We start from the raw sequence: 19,139 nt of genomic DNA on the forward strand, positions 1-19,139 counted from the left end.
AGCTGCAGTAGCCTTCGCTTAATGTCCACAGTGTACAATACATTATAACCACATCCACACTTCTAAAAGATGGTCATGGATGGTGAAACGGATATAAAAAAACCGACACGGAGAGGTAATTCAATAAGAAAATAACAATATCATTGCATTATAGCTTAAATAAACTTAACTTAATAACGCAAAAACAACATTACGCACCCATAATACAGCTGTTTTATTTCAGTTAAATCAGTTGATTGTTGAAATTCAAATTTTTTAACCCAATTGATTGAGTTATTAAGTAAATAACCCAATAAAGGTTAAAAATAACGCAACAACGTACCAACTATTTCTCAACTGGTTAAGTTATTAATAAATAGCCTAAAAATGTAAAAAATAAAATAAAATAAATAATAATAATAATAATAGCCTAATAATAATAACCCAACAAAGCAATATATATTTTTAACTCAACCATTGGGTTAACAAATAACTCAACGTTTTTTAGAGTGTACTAATCTGGCGCCCTCTATCGCCTCAAGTGTACTTACAGCTAGGTTGACAGGAGTCACGTGATCACTGACGCCGTAATCTGAGTCGTAACTTCCTTGTTTTTGTCGGAACCATTAAACTGAAAGCATTCCAGCAATATACGGTCAAAATAAAGAGGAGGCGAGATGCATTTCACCAGGTAACACTTTCCAAATTAACCCACCTTCATTACAGCATGTTCGCGTTTGACTTGTGCCAGACAGAGAACTGCATTCGCATGCTAGAAAATGACAGTTTAGTGAGTGTCAGTGGGGTGTTATGTGTCAGTGTGTCCTCACGGTATCCTGAGTATTAGTACTGAGGTTACGCATTTACCACACAGACAGTCAGGTCAGAGGTTTGACTATTGTTATCTGCAGTGTGCGAACCATAGCATTGTTTAGCGTATTAAAGCAACCCGAGAGCTGTCAGGCTTGTTCTTACAGGCCGACTGGACAGATTGGACCCACATATGGACGTTTCTAAACCCAGTGAGCTGCCCTACCTAGTGAACATTATGAAAGCGCCATTGAAAACTCTTATATCTGTTCAAATATAGAACTTCAAAGGCGATAAAAGTCGACCGTTTGGAACGCGGACTTCGCTCCTGTAATGTAATAACGTTAAAATGTTTGAGAACGCGGTGTTCTGATCAGTCGAATCGAACGTTTGGAATTCGTTAACGATGTTTAAAAATTCGAATAAAGTTTGCAGAACCCGCGAATGATTTCTCAGACTTTCTAATGTACAGTGTAAGGAACACGCCCCAGAAATCACATTCCAACTGCACAATCGTTTCAGCATTGATATCGCATATTGATATGCGATCATTCTCTGTAGTCATATCGCAGGAGATGCAGGATGTTGAGGCTGTATTGTAATTTATCATTTGCATTCGTTTTTTAGTGCCTGTAATTGTATAATGACTTTAAAGAGCACCTGTTTCACCCCTTTTACAAGATAAGCTTTTGGGGTCTCCAGAATGTGTCTGTAATGTTTCAGCTCTGAATACCCAATGGATTATTTATTATAGTCTCCAGATTATACTCAGTTTGGTGTCTGAGTAGATTGTAACTGTTTTTGTAGCTTGTAGCTTTAAATGCAAATGAGCTGCTTCTCCCTGGCCTCTGTGACCTACCGGTCCTGCCTGGCGCGTTGCCATGCAATTATACACTTCTGCATACTGTTTGTGTTGCTCTGCAATAACACTTCCGAAACGCTAGCTGGCAGTAGGTTTTTATGTTTCTCTGTGTCGAGTTTCTTTGCTGCCAGGTGTTTTGTTTTTTTTTCTGATCGCCACCTAATGTAAAAGTGGCTCATTTTGAGGCGGGAACCGGCGGACGTGCAACAATTTTATTCTTAAGGTAAACACAAAGTAAAACTTTCCACCTGGAGCTCCTTAGTGGGACTCGACACTTGTATACACTCGCTCCAGCTGGTTCACACGGCTTCCTGTCCCTCCCACACTCGTCAGCGCTATTAATCACAGCAGACCAATCGCACGCTTTGCCTCATAGCTGCCATTTTGGTTAAAAAAAAAAAAAAAAAAACTAGCTAGCATGTAAATCCATGCGAATATAGGATGTTTTTGTTTTTGCATGGTTTGATATTGTGACAAATTACCAACACACATGAATTTTTTTTTTTAGACTTGACTAAATTTGTAGCAGCCATTACATATGATAATTTACCCAAAGCTGAAAATCCTGTCATCATTTACTCACTCCTTACCTGTAAGTGTTTTTATTTGTTAAAATTGATCTATTACATGCAAAGTTTCTAGCAATAACGGTATGTTGTAGCGAGGATGTAAACAAGGGGAAATGCTGCTTGGCACCGCTAGCAATTTAGCTACAAACTCATATTTCTTAGTGAAACCTCTGTAAACACGCACAATCTTCAGCAGCACTGCAGCATCTCTCTGTGCGGATGCGTTCCCTGTATTCAACAGCTCAAATAACAAACTCCAAAACATATGTGAACATTTTATATTACTTACACATGCTTATAACCTGAATATATGTAATATATATAAAAAAATATGCTGATGCACTTCCTGCTGAAACAAATTATTGAGTAGGGGGCGGGGCTTTCTGTTTACTCATCAGTCCCTTATTGACCTTATTCTCCGCAGACGAGTGGGCACTGCCATTTGAATCTTTTTGGCTTGAGACTTCTGGTCTCATTCACTTCCATTCATTTTTTGACGTTAAAAACTGCTCATTACGCGGCTTGATGTTGCAATTAGATATTTTCTTATTATATTATTCTACTTGGTCTGTATAGTCATGCAAACATTTGTTTGTAGAGCAAGTACTTTGACCGTTTTCTGCCGTTTATTATTCTCAGTCATTTCTCCCATAGGCGACTGAATCGGAAGTTCTAAGACAATCGCGAAAACAGGCGCACTTCCGCATTTTAGAATAAGGTCAATAGCAAACTAACAGTAAAATGGGCGTGGCTAAAAATATTGTGTCTGAAGCATCAAACTGACATCATCTGAGAAGGACCGCCCCTTCAAACACAAAAGCGAATGCTCAGAATTTGATTGAAGATTACCAAAACAAACATTTATTTTTTACAGCAGATTAACAAAGTAAGTGTTCATCTAAAAAATAACAATGTGGACTAGCAAAAGAAATGTAGGAGATTTTGATCTCATTCAGATTTACATTTTAATGACACGTTTTTTAACCCAAATGTTGGGTTTGTCTATATAACCAAACATTAGTGTATAAAAACTTAGCAAATACAAAAATATCCTCTACCTAGCAGGTTACTGAAACTGTATATAGCTGTTTAATCGGGTCGATTATAATCTTGTATCAAGTGTCTGACCATCCACATATAGTCGTCATCTATACACACACACACACACACACGCACACACACTTTGGCCATTATGTAAACAGGGGAGTGACCTCCTCCATTCTCTTCCCCCAATTCCTCACCTACTTGTTCACAGCGTCTCAGACTTTGTTTTTGCTCTGTTCCAGATCCGTCATGTACAGGCGGAGACGGCAAGGCGGCACAGCCTAGGAGCTCTCCCCGATTCCAGATCCTTCCATCTGTTTCTCTCTCTGTATGTGTGAATCATGATGCTGTGCTGGGGAAGCAGTGGCGCGGGTCAGCTAGGCATCGGTGCGTCAGAGGCGTCAGTCTTTGAGCCTAGGAGCTGCTGCGTGTTCGACGGCCGAGGGCTTAAAGAAGTGGCGTGCGGCAACCAGCACTCGCTCTTCCTGTTGCATGATGGAAGCGTCTACACCTGCGGATCCAACAGCTGCGGTCAGCTGGGCCACGACAAGGGAGGAAGCAGGCCAGGTAACTGACATTGTGATAATTTGAGTGGATTCGACAGAATTTGATGCTACCTTTAAACTATAACTTGACTATAATGAAAGCTTTTGGAATGGTCATATTCAATTCAATTTAATTCAGCTTTATGTGTATAGCGCTTTTACAATGTAGATTGTGTCAAAGGAGCTTCACATAAATGGTCATAGTAACTGGAACAGTGTAGTTCAGTTTTTAGTGTTTAAGTTCAGTTCAGTTCAGTTCAGTTCAGTTCAGTTGAGCTCAGTTCAGTGTGATTTAAAATCATTACTGAGAGTCCAAACACTGAACAGCAAATTCATCAATGCGTAGCTCTACCAATCCTGAACCATGCGAGGCAGTGGCGACAGCGGAGAGAGAAAAAAAACTTCACCTGATAGGAGTGAAGAAAAAAAAAAACCTTGAGAGAACCAGACTCAGTTGGGCACGACCATTTTAATTTCTCCGCTGGCCAAAAGTCTTGTACAGAGCTTCAGTCACCGTGGCACCGTGGCATATCTCGCATCTGGTATGTGTGAAATGGATCAAGTCATATTTTCAGAAATGTGTCATGTGATGTTAGATTTTTGGGATGTACCTGTGATTGCCAACAATTTGGACAGATGTTATATTTGTATGGAGCTTACAATGTGACAAAACAATCTGAATTTGAAATGTATTCATTTGAACTATTGACAATTTTAAAGGCTGATGTATACTTCTGCGTCGAATGATCGGTCCGACCCACGGCTCCTGCCTTGCGCATTTATACTTCTGCATGCTCTGGGGCGGCCCTTGGGAATGGGTTGTGGTGTGTGGGTTGGGAGGAAGTTAGGATGATTCAAAGGGCCCTTGCTGTTTTGGAGCCCCCAGAGTTACTATTTGGGGTCCTCCTATCTCACCCCACACCTTGCAAGTGGTGCTCGCTGCAGAGCCATTTGAGGAGAGGTGAGCTCCAGAGAGGGGGAGCTTAAGCTTGAGCTCCACCTTTTTTGCACTTCTTCTACGAGTGATGTCACTGGGGGTAGGGTTAGGGGTGGGGTTGGTGTACGCATTAAAACAGCTTACAGGAGGAGGAGCGACAGCTCATGCTCCCCCTCTCTGGAGCTCACCTCTCCTCAAATGGCTCTGCAGCGAGCACCCTCTCACACCTTGTGCCCTCTCTCAACCCCCAACCCGTTCTTCACTTTTGCCGCAAAGCTCCGGACCAGGCAACGTTTCTCCAATCTTCTATTGTCCAATTTTGGTGAGCCTGTGTGAATTGGAGCCTTAGTTTCCTGTTCTTAGCTGACAGACCCTGTGTGGTCTTCTGCTGCTGTAGCCCATCTGCCTCAAGGTTCGACGTGTTGTCAAGTGAATTTAAACCATTTGGGCACATGAAGAAATTATCAAATTTGTGGCTTTAACAAAGATTAATTGTAATTAGCAATACAATGAGGATCAGCATTTGAAGTGGATCGAAAATGGTTTACAAAATTGTTTCCAAAATATCAGAAAGGGTGTTGGTGAATAGTTTTAGGACAGCTTTGATGAAATGTTTTAATCCCCTCAAACATTGGCGATGGTATACAGCAGGGATCACCAAACTTGTTCCTGGAGGGCCGGTGTCCTGCAGATTTTAGCTCCAACCCTAATCAAACACATCTGAACAAGCTAATCAAGGTCTTACCAGGTATACTTGAAACCAGACAGGTGTGTTAAGGCAAGTTGGAGCTAAACCCTGCAGGGCACTGGACCTCCAGGAACAAGATTGGTGACCCTTTGGTATTTAGCGTGGCCTGGATTTAATAAAACGCTTCGTGTTTGTTCATGTTATTATTATTGCATTATACTGCATTGACAGTCAGTGATGACTGCAGATCCTCTTTTATCCAGCATGCACTGGGACTCACCAGTTCAGGATTGCTAATCCGGTTTATAAGAAAACAATTCCAAGCAGCAGGCGCACTCTCTCTCTCTCGCATGTCTGTGCTAATGAGATGGCAGCATTCGTTCTGATGCTGGAACGAGGGATGCGTTAAGAAAAAAGTCCAGAAAATAATATGGAGAAAAAAAGATGCGCTGCTTTATTAACTGCAAACGTCTTTATACTGTATGGCCAGTGCAGAAATAGATGCATGTTTAAGAAGCCGTATATTAATGTAATGCGTAATGATGCATGCTTGATTGCATTCTGAATCATTTATTTATTATTAGATAGCATTGTTGCCTATTGTGGACCATGTTAAGCAGAAAATGCTTAACAGATGTTGGCCAATGATCAGAATTGCACAGTCATGAGTGCAGCTTGTAGAGTTTAAATGAATTTGATCACTGTAATGAAAAGCTCTTGAGAGGAATGTCGTTTTCACATTAGTCTGGAATTTAAAGCATTCACTGCAAAGTTTCTTCATCGTTTTGGTTAAGGAGGCATTCAGTTTTAGCATGCCTATTTACATCTACGTTAGTTAGTTAGTTAGTTAGTTAGTTAGTTAGTTAGTTAGTTAGTTAGTTAGTTAGTGAGTGAGTGAGTGAGTGAGTGAGTGAGTGAGTGAGTGAGTGAGTGAGTGAGTGATTGAGTGAGTGAGTGATTGAGTGAGTGAGTGAGTGAGTGAGTGAGTAAGTAATTGAGTGAATGAGTTAGTTAGTTAGTTACTTAGTGAGTTAGTTAGTGAGTGAGTGAGTGAGTTAGTTAGTTAATTAGTGAGTGAGTGAGTGAGTGAGTGAATGAGTTAGTTAGTGAGTGAGTGAGTGAGTTAGCTAGTTAGTTAGTTAGTTACTTAGTGAGTGAGTGAGTGAGTGAATGAATGAATGAGTTAGTAAGTTAGTTAGCTAGTTAGTGAGTGAGTGAATGAGTGAGTGAATGAGTGAGTGAGTTAGTTAGTTAGTTACTTAGTTAGTTACTTAGTGAGTGAGTGAGTCAGTTAGTTAGTTAGTGAGTGAGTGAGTTAGTTAGTTACTGATCGAGTGAATGAGTTAGTTAGTTAGTGAGTGAGTGAGTGAGTTATTTAGTTACTGAGTGAGTGAATGAGGTAGTTAGTTAGTTAGTTAGTTAGTGAGTGAGTGAGTGAGTGAGTGAGTGAGTGAGTGAGTGAGTAAGTGAGTAAGTGAGTGAGTTAGCTAGCTAGTTAGTGAGTGAGTCAATGAGTGAGTGAGTGAATGAGTGAGTTAGTTAGTTACTTAGTTACTTAGTGAGTGAGTGAGTGAGTGAGTGAGTTAGTTAGTTAGTTAGTTAGTTAGTGAGTGAGTTAGTGAGTGAGTGAGTTAGTTAGTGAGTGAGTTAGTTAGTTAGTTATTGAGTGAGTGAATGAGTTAGTTAGTTAGTTAGTTAGTTAGTTAGTTAGTTAGTTAGCTAGTTAGCTAGTTAGCTAGCTATTTAATTTGTTCATTAATTAATTAAAGTTTTTTTTAATTTTGGCATCTCCGCCACTCTTCCTATTACATACATGTGTGATCAATTGAATTTATTTTATGCTTTGGCTGTTTTTCTAAATTTAACCAATCAGATGAGGCCTTGCTTATTTTTATTCCCGCCTCCCCAGTAGTTGCTGTTTTGCTATTGGCTGGAGCTGCCCAAAGATTAACCTAGAGCTGAAATAAACAATAATGGGCGGAGTCAAACAAGGAAAATGACAACAGCCAAAGGCAGAATATCGACAGAGGTTTTCACTTTTTTATATTGTTTTGAAAACTGAATGTGTGCACCTTGACACAGCTTTTTAGTCTGAATTAGATTTAATTAGATCTGAAAAATATCCTGTTCCTGTTTATTTTAATATCAATAAATACATATAGTGATTTTAATGCATAGCTAATAAAAATAGCATTTTCTTGAGAAATGTTATACTGTACATTTGCATTTAGTCGTTTAGCAAATGCTGTTGTATAAAGTGACTTAAAATTGAGGAGGCATTCAGTGATTCAACAAAAAGAGTCAATACACACAAGAAGTTCTAGTTATACAAAGGAACTGTTAGTGCTCAGAATTTAGTGCTAGAGTAAGTAGTGCTAGTGCTAGAGTAATTTGTTTTAAAAGAGAGAGTGGTTTGGTGGTTTGTCAAGCCCACTCACCTGTGTTAATTACACTTCATAAATGCTAACTCTTATATTGTTACAAATATGTTTTCGCAATACTCAACAACAAAATCAAATACTGCATATTTTTCCAGTATCGTGTGCAGCTTTAAATTGTGTGTGTGTTTGTTTTGTAGAGTTGGTTGGCGCTCTGGACGCTCAGAAGATCTCCGGCGTGTCATGTGGTCAGGCTCACTCTCTGGCGGTGAACGAGCAGGGTCAGGTGTTTGCGTGGGGAGCTGGAGACGGAGGGCAGCTTGGTCTGGGAACAGCTGAAGAGGCGGTCCGCGTGCCTCGGTACTTTTTTAATTATTATGTCTGAAAAGCAACTTAAGTACTCAAGTATTTTTTTTTTTCAATTTTGATTTTCTTTCTTAAGATTTTTATTTAAATATTTTTTTAAAAGTTAATTTAAGAGGCATTAATAATATTATAAATTAAGAAGAAATAATAAGTCAAAATGAAGTGATTTTTTTCCTAAAACAAGGTAAATAATCTGCCATTCGGAGTAAGCTAAATATTTTTTGTTTCAGATCAGAAACAAGATTATTTTGCTTACGTCATTGGTGGATTATTTTGTTTGTTTAAGGGAAAACTCACTTCATTTTGTCTTGTCATTTCAAACAAAAAATAAAAGATTATTTGCTTTTCTACGCTTTGATTTAAGATTTTTTTTTGATATTTTGACTAGAAACAAGACAAATACTGCAGTGTAATTTAATTACTTGGCTCAGCAATACTCACAGTATAATTCCTTTACATCTCAAAACCTCAACAATAGAAAATTAACTTATTTTTAATTAATAGAATTAATAGAAAATATAACTTATAAATTATTAATTTATTTAAATATAAGCCAAACATGACCTTTTTGCTTTATGAAATAAATACTTATTAAAATAATAATAAACATTATATCTATCAAAACATTTCAAAGAAAGGACACAATATTTCATACATAGCATATGCTGATGTACGCTTCTGACATTTAATCCATTCAATCATCTTGATATAGATACCTCAGCTTCTGTGAATTGCTCTATATAGAACTGTTGAATTTATGTAAAGCCTGCAAGGTTAGTGCATTATAAGTAACTATAATTATAATGAAAAGTAACCCCTTACATTACACTGTAAAAAAAACTGTAATAAATTTAAATTTTAAGCTAAATTAAATTAAACTTATGAGTCCATCGAACTTATATCATGTGATACTGTCTTAAAACAGTTTGCGTAACTTATAAAATTAAGTTAGAACATGATACACTTGCAGTGAATTAAAAACATATGCTGTCATGACTAATTGATCATATAATTTTTTACAGTGTACCTTAAAAAACAGAAAAGTAATTACAGTAACTGGTTACGTTGTAAACTTGATTCAACATTCACCTTTTAAGCATGTAACAGAGTTCCCTGTTTGTGTGACACCGCTGTAAATGCATTTATACCACTAAAAATAGAAAAATAATCCTTTAGATTACCTTTTAAAGAAAAAAAGTAATCTAATTACAGTAACTAGTTACTTTGTAATGGTGTACATGCATTTATACTACAAAAAAGTAATCCATTATGTTACTTTTTACAGCCAAAAGTAATGTAACTACAGTAACTAGTTACTTTGTAATTCCAGAACTGATCAAAATTCATGTTTCAAGCTTGTGACAAATGGTTTCCTGTTTTTGTAATACGCTGTAAATGTATTTGTACCAATATAAAAGAAGTAGTCCCTCATGTTACTTTAAACAGCAGAAAAGTAATCTGATTGCAGTAACTAATTACTTTGTAAACCTGATTCAAGATTCACGTTTCAAGCATATGACATATGGTTTCCTGTTTTTGTGACACTGGTATAAATGCACCACTAAAAAAAGAAAAGTAACCCCCTTCATTACTTTTTACAGTAGTAATCTAATTACAGTAACTAGTTACTTTGTAAACTTGATTCAACATTCACCTTTCAAGCATGTAACAAAGTTTCCTGTTTGTGTGACACCGCTGTATATGCATTTATACCACTAAAAATAGAAAATAATCCCTTATGTTACTTTTTACAGAAAAAAAGTAATCTAATTACAGTAACTAGTTACTTTGTATTGGTGTACATGCATTTATACTACAAAAAGTAATCTATTATATTATTTTTTACAGCAATAAGTAATCTGATTACAGTAACTAGGTACTTTGTAATAAATTGCACCCAGAAAGTTTCAACCAAGTTTCCTGTTTGAATGAAACTGAGTTACACCGCTGTACATGCATATATATCACAAAAAATAGAAAAATAATCCATTATAGTAATCCATAATAGTACTTAATAATATATATAATCCATAATAGTACTTTATACAGCAAAAAGTAATCTGATTACAGTAACTAGTTACTTTGTACTCAGAACTGATCAACATTCTCGTTTCAAGCATGTGACCAATGGTTTCCTGTTTTTGTGATACCGCTGTAAATGCATTTATACCACATCAACAGTTATGTTCCTTTTTTGTGGTGTATGTGCACTTTTCACATGCAGCTCCCAGCATCATAAAGCCTGCTCTAGATAAGGGGAATCTAATGAGGATTTAATTGCCTCCTAACCTCATGAGGGGGTCCCAGCGTGAGTCCCTCCACACAACAGGGGTCTCCCGAACACAAGACTTAATAATAGTGATAATGCGCTGTTACTGAAAGCTCTGCTGTTCTGTTGTAGATCGGTTCGCTTATTTGCTCTAGTACTGCTAAATAAACCACAACAACTTAACATATCTTGACATGCAGCACTTCATTTGAATGAGAAGATCATCTCAGCTATCTGAATCATTTTACAAGCACAATACAGCCAGGCCGAGTTAATGATTGAGGATTATTTAGTTGGTTTCATTTAGTGACAGATATGACTCTGACATTACTGGCTAATCAATGAGGAAGTGCTTAAAATTCTCATAAAGCTTACATTTACACTGATGTCCATTTAATAGCCATACATATGTCTACATAATAGTCTCGTGAAACTGAAATCAAATTTTTGGATGTTCATTTTAAGGATACCTATAAGCTAGTGTGCTCAAAACAGTCACAACATATGCGTTTAAAAGACATAAACATTTTATAAATGTCCAAAGCTTGCAGTTTGTCACATCTGCAACGTTTTTTTTTCATGGCAACTCATACTTCAGTTTCTCATCAAATCTTCTGAGCAGTCAAATGTTCTCTAGTATCTGACAGGGCCCGCCCCCTTCACTGCCAGAGCTGTGATGAAACAAAAGCGCTATTGGCAGTTTTTTTTAGGGGAGGAGCTACACTATTAAATTACGTCAAATATGGAATAAATACAGGGGGTATTGTATACAACTACTGATGTTGCTACCACTGCAATTCAAATCCCGCATCTACCACCTGTGCAGATATCAACCGTGTAACTGGGTTGTAATGTATGTTGCCAGATTAAGGTAAAAAAATGCTTTTCCTGCTCTGTTTGCTGTTGACTCATGAATGAACAGGTTAACAACAACAACAACTTCATTCACACTAGCAACTCACCAGCTTATGCTAGCGCAGTGTTAAAAAACATGTTAAGCAGCCATTTTGTCATTTTTACTTCAAGCATTTATGCAAGGTGGCGTAAAAGCTATTTGTGTGTCATTTTTGATCTATTTATTTTTATTTATTTATTCATCATTTATTCATTCATTCATTCCTCAATTTCTGTTTAACTGAGAGAATATTTTTGTAGCACATTTCTAATCATAATAGTTTTAATAACTCATTTCTCATAACTGATTATTTAATCTTTGACATGATGACAGTGAATAATATTTGACTAGACATTTTTCAAGACACTTCTATACAGCTTAAAGTGACATTTAAAGGCTTAACTAGGTTAATTAGGTGAACTAGGCAGGTTAGGGTAATTAGGCAAGTTATTGTATAATGATGGTTTGTTCTGTAGACTATCGAGAAAATATATAGCTTAAAGGGGCAAATATTATTGACCTTAAAGTGGTGTTTAAAAACTAAAAACTGCTTTTATTCTAGCCAAAATAAAACAATTAAGACTTTCTCCAGAAGAAAAAATATTATAGGAAATACTGTGAAAATTTCCTTGCTCTGTTAAACATTGTTTGGGAAATATTTGGAAAAAAGTATTCTGACTTCAACTGTGTGTGCGTGCGTGCGTGCGTACGTGTGTGTATCTTGCGTGTATATATTGTGTGTATATGTTGTACTGGTATCTTGTGACAACAAGTACAGCAATTTTTGTTCGACATTCAAATGCATAAAAATGCTTGAAAGCAAAGACAGAAATGAAATTATAAAACCAAATTTAGAAAGACACAGTCACTGAGTACCCTCAAGAAAATTCTAGAGGGAGGACCAAATGCACCAGAACACCTCAGATCTCTGATGTAAATCGTAGGTTATTTTTTCCAGTGGTAAAAGTGTGGTCACCTGATTAACCTGAGGTATCTGAGCAGTTGACCGTAATAATAATATACATTTTTTGGCCAAGTCTATATAAAAAATTAATACACATTCTTTATCACAATCAAGACACAGTTCCACTGTACAATTCAGAAGGTATACCTTTGGGGACGAAGCACAAGTTTTTCCAATTATGTTTTGAATAGTTTTGTGAATCTCTTTACAGTACATTTAGATTTGGTCACAGTCCCAAAATGTGTGTCTTTACCTTTATACAGTAGATATTTTTTAACCTGTCAAATTTGTTGGAAATGATTATGAATGAACAGATTTTGACATAATATCCTCCACATTAAACTGTAAAACAATATAACTCCCGTTGATTGCACATTGTTTAAGGTAATAGTTATTTTTAACAGTTATGTAATAATTATTATAACATTTATACTATAATATAAAGTAATAATTAACATTAATATTCTGTAATAATTATCATATTTGAATTGCATCCCTAATCATGGTAAATCACTGTATTATTATTAAGCTGGTATATTTATTAGTAGATCCTGACCTTATTAAATGTGTTTTTTCTGTATTGATTTCTTTAGGTTGATTAAAAAGTTGTGCGAGCATCGGATCTCTCAAGTAATGTGTGGAAACCATCACTGTATAGCTCTTTCAAAAGGTAAGAGCAGCTGAAGTGTATCTTCGGTTTTGTTTTGTGTTGGACTTCTGCTGTAAATGAAGTGTCCCGCTGTCCTTCTCTTCTCAGATGGTCAGTTGTTCGTATGGGGAGAGAACTCGAGCGGTCAGCTGGGTTTAGGGAAGGGAGAGCCGAGCACTCTGTCTCCTCAGCCGCTCAAATCTCTGTGTGGGATCCCACTGACCCAGATCAGCGCCGGAGGAGACCACAGCTTCGCCCTGTCCTTCTCTGGAGCTGTGTTCGGGTGGGGCAAGAACAGCGCTGGGCAGTTGGGTCTCAATGACGAGCAAGGTAATAATGAAAGTCAGAATTATTAGCCATCCTGTGATTTTTTTTTTTTTTTTTTTTTTCTTGTTCAAATATTTCCCCAAAGACTGAATTTTTCAGAGTATTTCCTATAATATTTTTTCTTCTGGAGAAAGTCTTATTTGTTTTATTTCGGCTAAAATAAAAGCAGTTTTTAATTTTTTTAAATGTCAAAGCAGTCAGTAAATCAGCATACTATCATCTCAAAAATATTGCAAGAATCAGATGCTTTGTTTCCAGTGAAGACTTAGAGAAACTTGTTCATGCTTTTATCAGCAGCAGGGTGGATTACTGTAATGGACTCCTCACTGGCCTTCCCAAAAAGACAGTCAGACACTTGCAGCTCATCCAGAATGCTGCAGCCAGAATTCTGACCAGAAGCAGGAAATCAGAGCACATCACACCTGTCCTCAGGTCTCTACACTGGCTGTCAGTTACATTCAGAATAGATTTTAAAGTATTATTACTGCTCTATAAATCACTAAATGGCCAAGGACCTCAATACATTACAGATATGCTGACTGAATACAAACCTAACAGATCACTCAGATCTTTAGGATCATATAAACTAGAAGTTCCAAGAGCTCAGTCAAAGCAGGGTGAATCTGCCTTCAGCCACTATGCTCCTCGCTGCTGGAATCAGCTTCCAGAAATGATCAGATGTGCTCCAACATTAGGCACATTCAAATCAAGACAGAAAACACATCTGTTTAGATGTGCCTTTATTGAATGAGCACTGTGCTGCGTCCGACAGATCGCACTATTATGTTTTTCGTTTTCTTTTTCATTCTTTTATAGCCTATTTTAACTCATTTTAATTTGTTTTTATCTGTTTTTAAAAAATTTTATTGTCTGCATTTTATGTTCCCAAACTTGTCTTTTTTATTCCTGTTTATGTAAAGCACTTTGAATTGCCACTGTGTATGAAATGTGCTATATAAATAAACTTGCCTTGCCTTGCCTTGCCTAAAACTGTTTTATGGTCAATATTATTAGCCGCCTTGACCAATATATTTTTTCAATTGTCTACAGAACAAACCATCATTATAAAATGACTTGGGGGCTAATAATTCAGGAGGGCTAATACACAAAGGACGACATAGTGAAGAATGTTGGAAAAAAACTGACCTTTGGACCCTTTTCACATTCCCAAAAGAAGATATTTTAAAACATGTTGGCTGCTAGTACCCTTTGACATAATATTTTTGTTTTATTTTATGAGGTGCCAGTAACCAGCATTCTTCAAGACATCTCCTTTTGTGTACAACTTGTCAAAATGGTTTAAAACCGCATGAGGTAGAGTAAAGGATGAGGGTCATTTTCATTTTTGGGCAAGCTATCCCTGTAGATACAGTAGGTGTCACAATAGAGAAGAAACCATACTTTAAAAATAGCCTCATGTTTTCTCATCTTTGTCCTTGATCTGACAGACCGAGCTGTTCCCTGCCACATCAAGTTCCTGCGCTCACAGAAGGTGGTTTACATCAGCTGTGGAGAGGAGCACACGGCTGCCCTGACAAAGGTATTAATCATATGGCCAAAGCACAGCAGTATGCTGAAAAACACTCTTATTTGACCTTCTTTAAGGTTTGACAATGCTGCATGTCCTAACAATTAGAACATTCCATCACTGAATGAAAGACAAACAAGATCATTTAATTTACAAACCTGCCATACTTTTTTATTCAAGGAAATAAACTTGAATCTTCAAAGACGTCACATCTCTCATGCTAGGCCCTACCACCAGCACCCCCCCCCCCCAATAAAAAAAACATATGTTTAGATTGCAATACAATATTTCATAAGCATTTAATATTGTAAATGTAATATTTTTTCTCCACATTGCACTTTACCAATACTACTGTTAGCATGTTGGAAACTGATAACTATTGACTTTCATTGTTTTTTCCCCTGCTTTGGATGCCGATATTCAACATTCTTCAAAATATCTTCTTTAGTGTTCGACATAGGAAGAAAACATTCATTCATTCATTTTCTTGTCGGCTTAGTCCCTTTATTAATCCGGGGTCGCCACAGCAGAATGAACCGCCAACTTATCCAGCAAGTTTTTATGCAGCGGATGCCCTTTCAGCTGCAAACCATCTCTGGGAAACATCCACACACACACTCATACATTACGAACAATTTAGTCTACCCAATTCACCTGTACCACATGTCTTTGGACTGTGGGGGAAACCGGAGCACCCGGAGGAAACCTACGCGAAGGCAGGGAGAACATGCAAACTCCACACAGAAATGCCAACTGAGCCGAGATTCGAACCAGCGACCCTCTTGCTGTGAAGCGACAGCACTACCTACTGCGCCACTGCCTCGCCCATGAAGAAACATACTTGATGTAATGATGAGTACAGTATACTACTGTTATATGGGCGTTATATGGGCGTTAAAGGGATAGCACAGAAATGTCATCATTGTTTACTCATCCTCCATTTTTTTTTAAACCTGATTTAGGTTTTCTTCATCTGTAAAACACTAAAAAAGATATTTCAAAGCATGTTGGAATCCGGTAACTATTGACTTTCATAGTTTATTTTCCCTACTATGGATGCCGGTTTGCAATATTCTTCAAATTATCTTCTTCAGTGTTTAACACATGAAGAAAACACACTTGCGTTAATGTTGAGTACAGTATAATACTGTTGTATGGGCATTAAAGGCAGAGCACAAAAACTCTGTCATCGTCTACTCATCCTCCACTTTTCCCAAACCTGTTTTAGGATTTTTTTATCTGTTAAATACTAAAGAAGATATTTTGAAGCATGTTGGAAACCGGTAACTATTGACTTTCATAGTTTTTTTTTTCCCTGCTATGGATGCAGATATTCAACATTCTTCAAAATATCTTGTTTTGTGTTCGACAGATGAAGAAAACACACTTGAGTTAATGATGAGTACAGTATACTACTGTTATATGGGCATTAAAGGGATAGCATAGAAATTTCATTATTGTTTACTTATCCTCCATTTTTTCCAAACCTGTTTTAGGTTTTCTTTATTTGTTAAACATTAAAGCAGATACTTTGAAGCATGTTTTAAGCCGGTAACTATTGACTTTCATAATTTTCCTCCTGCTATGGGTGCCGATTTTCAACATTCTTCAAAATATCTTCTTCAGTGGTCATATGATGATGAGAATAATAATAATAGTAATAATTAAATAATAATAATAAATGTTAAGCATTTGGCCCAATCAGAGATGGGTGTCTGGTTTCGTGCTGCCAGAGACTGTACATTAAGTCATAATTTTTCATTTTTATTCATTAGGTATAAAATTTATTTATAATTGTTTAATAAGCACATATATATTCAAAACAAGAATAGGGCAAAGCCCCATAACACTGCAGAGAATGACATACAACAGTTATTTGTGAAAAAAATTATCCTAAAGTGTTGCTAATGCTTCTGCGTCAAACACCGGCGTATGCTACGGCGTTGACGCATAGCCCTTCGCCGTGGCCATCGCCGTCACTGACGTGCACCTCTCAAAAAATGTAACTACACGTCGCAACGACGCGTAGCATAAGCTCTGTGATTGGTCGGCTTGGTAGCGCTGACGAGTCTGGGCGGGACCGAGAGGCGCGCGAATGGCGCGACGCCGCGCGAGCGATTGTTTACAAGTGTGGAGTCCCGTGAAGGAGCTCCGGATGGAAAGTTTTGTTCTGTGTTTACCTCATGGTTAAAGTTGTTGCACGTCCGCCGGTTCCTGCCTCAAAATGAGCAAGTTTGAGTCACTTGTACATCCAGGAAGTGTTCAGAATAGCAAAACAGAAGCGAAGAAACTCGACACAGAGGAACATTTACACCTCACTGCCCACTAGCGTTTCGGAAGTGTTAATGCAGACCAACAGAGACAGCGCGCAGAAGTATAAATGCACAGCCACGCGCGTTGCCTGCGCCGTGAGTTGCGCCGGTCACTTGACGCAGAAGTATAAACCAGGCAATCTCCTATCATAAGTAATAGCAGACATACGGTTTACACAGACAGCACACTGACTCGGCAAGATGCACAGATTATTTTTGTTTAGTGTTTACGAATGCATACATTTGTTATAAACGGGTTGTTTTTGTTTCAGTCACATACATTAGGTGTTTAAATATCTATTATGTATGGAAATGTGTGGGTTTATGGGTGGGGCTGTGTTGGTGTGGTAGTGGGCTACTGTGGCTACATTGCCAGGGCTGAATTTTTTTCCCAGTCCGCCCCTGGTTGTTGTTTTTTTGCGCTCTCATTTTTGATAGAATTTGAGAAGACTAATTGTTTAGTCTTGCTTTTTTTTTAGTAAATGCTACCAGTTGAACTAGCCATGCTGTGGAAAGTTGCTCAAATGTATTTTTCATCTCCAATCTTGAGCTTTGCTGTTTGTATCATGTTTGTTCCAGGAAGGGGGTCTGTTCACATTTGGAAATGGTTCAAAAGGACAGCTGGGCCATGACTCCACCAGAAACGAGCCTCTTCCACGCAGAGTTATGGAGCTCATGGGCACTGAGGTGTCTCAGATCGCTTGTGGGCGGTAAGTAAATGCACTAGACAAAATGCACACTTCTCTGTCCATCTGCTTCAGCTTAGCAAATGCGCTCAATTCCTTTAAAGTGTTAGCTTTTATTTCTGTCATTGGCAAAATGTTTTTAAAGCAAATGGATAATGCAATTGTGTGACAATTATGCAAAGAAAAGAAAATAATTATAAAAATCACAAGTAAATGGTTACAATTAGCATGCATAACAACAATGCAGAGTTGTTTTTAACATGAATTATTAGCAAATTCTAAAATGCATCTCATATTTGAAGCACTTGTCATGATGACTACGTGTCTGCTTTGTGCATGCAGTCATCAGATTAGTAGGAGATGAGATATTTGACAGCATACCTTTATGTGTTTGTCACAGGAACCACACCCTTGCATTCGTGCCCTCCACCGGTCTGATATATGCTTTTGGCTGCAACACTCAGGGCCAGCTCGGTACAGGCATAAGAGGAAGCGCCAAGAGCCCCGTTCCTGTCAGTAACATCCAGCCCCTTTGCATTGGAAATGCATACACAAGTATGTACATGTCACCAGGCCATTGTAGTCATTTTGCAACCCAGGCTCATTCTGGAAACGTAGCCCCATGGACGTTTCTGAAGACCGCGAAATACGTCCCGGAGGGTACGTATTTGTATAGTTTTTGTTTTTGCGAATCCGCGAGAGGACGCTGTTCGTGCTTTTTCGCGTCTCAAACGCGTCTCAAACACCACTCGCGGGCGAGTTGTTCTTGCATAAAGCCGTCGGAGGCACTGTCGAGTGACTATCTGTCTGACTGACCGAATGACGGAAAGGTTGACTGGGTGGCGGGCCAATCGGCCGACCCACCCTCCTCCTCCTTCCCTAAATCCAACCGGTTTACCAATTGACCTGCCGGAACACCCACCCGCCTGCTCGCTCGCTTCCCTTCTTTAAACCCAAGCAACGATTTACTAAAGCCATCCAGAAAAAGAAAAGCCCTCGTCTGATTTTGACCGCGTTTTCGGATTTCACCACGTTCTCGCCCTGTTACGAACTCGTTCGCTTTATTTTTTGGATTTAAAAAAATTAAATGCAGCCATACATGCCTCTGGCCACGTAAATCGTGGTCTCCAGAAACGTCCGCGGGGCTACGTTTTCAGAATGAGCTTGGGTTGTCATTATGTGAGGCGTTTCCCAAAACCATCGTTAGTCAACTAAGGTCGCAAGTTTCTTCGTTACAAACATAGTTCGTTGATTTGTCATTGCCCAAATCGCCTGTTTCAGCGAACATTCGCAAACTGCGTCGCAGACTTGTACACTTGCAACTACACCTC

The 19,139-nt window shown here is 38.1% G+C and overlaps 1 protein-coding gene across 6 annotated transcripts in view; it reads left to right on the forward strand.

The window, feature by feature from the left end:
• Positions 1-573: 573 nt before the first annotated feature.
• Positions 574-19,139, forward strand: part of herc3 (HECT and RLD domain containing E3 ubiquitin protein ligase 3) — a 54,354-nt gene continuing 35,788 nt past the window's right edge. For 5 of the 6 annotated variants that reach the window (XR_015475432.1, NM_001145624.1, XM_087234850.1 and 2 more), the window contains exons 1-8: positions 574-670; positions 3,507-3,831; positions 8,013-8,172; positions 12,900-12,976; positions 13,064-13,285; positions 14,731-14,822; positions 17,702-17,832; positions 18,209-18,363. Coding sequence is in view for 4 of the 6 variants with exons in the window: in NM_001145624.1 (NP_001139096.1) it covers positions 3,606-3,831; positions 8,013-8,172; positions 12,900-12,976; positions 13,064-13,285; positions 14,731-14,822; positions 17,702-17,832; positions 18,209-18,363 (1,063 nt within the window). In the remaining 2 variants the exon portion in view is untranslated. Of the gene's footprint in view, positions 671-3,506; positions 3,832-8,012; positions 8,173-12,899; positions 12,977-13,063; positions 13,286-14,730; positions 14,823-17,701; positions 17,833-18,208; positions 18,364-19,139 lie in introns of those variants that run through there. The other variant, XM_087234851.1, reaches the window with a different exon arrangement.

The sequence above is a fragment of the Danio rerio genome, chromosome 1 (assembly GCF_052040795.2).
Source record: "Danio rerio strain M-AB ecotype USA chromosome 1, GRCz13ab, whole genome shotgun sequence".
Taxonomy (NCBI): Eukaryota; Metazoa; Chordata; class Actinopteri; order Cypriniformes; family Danionidae; genus Danio; species Danio rerio.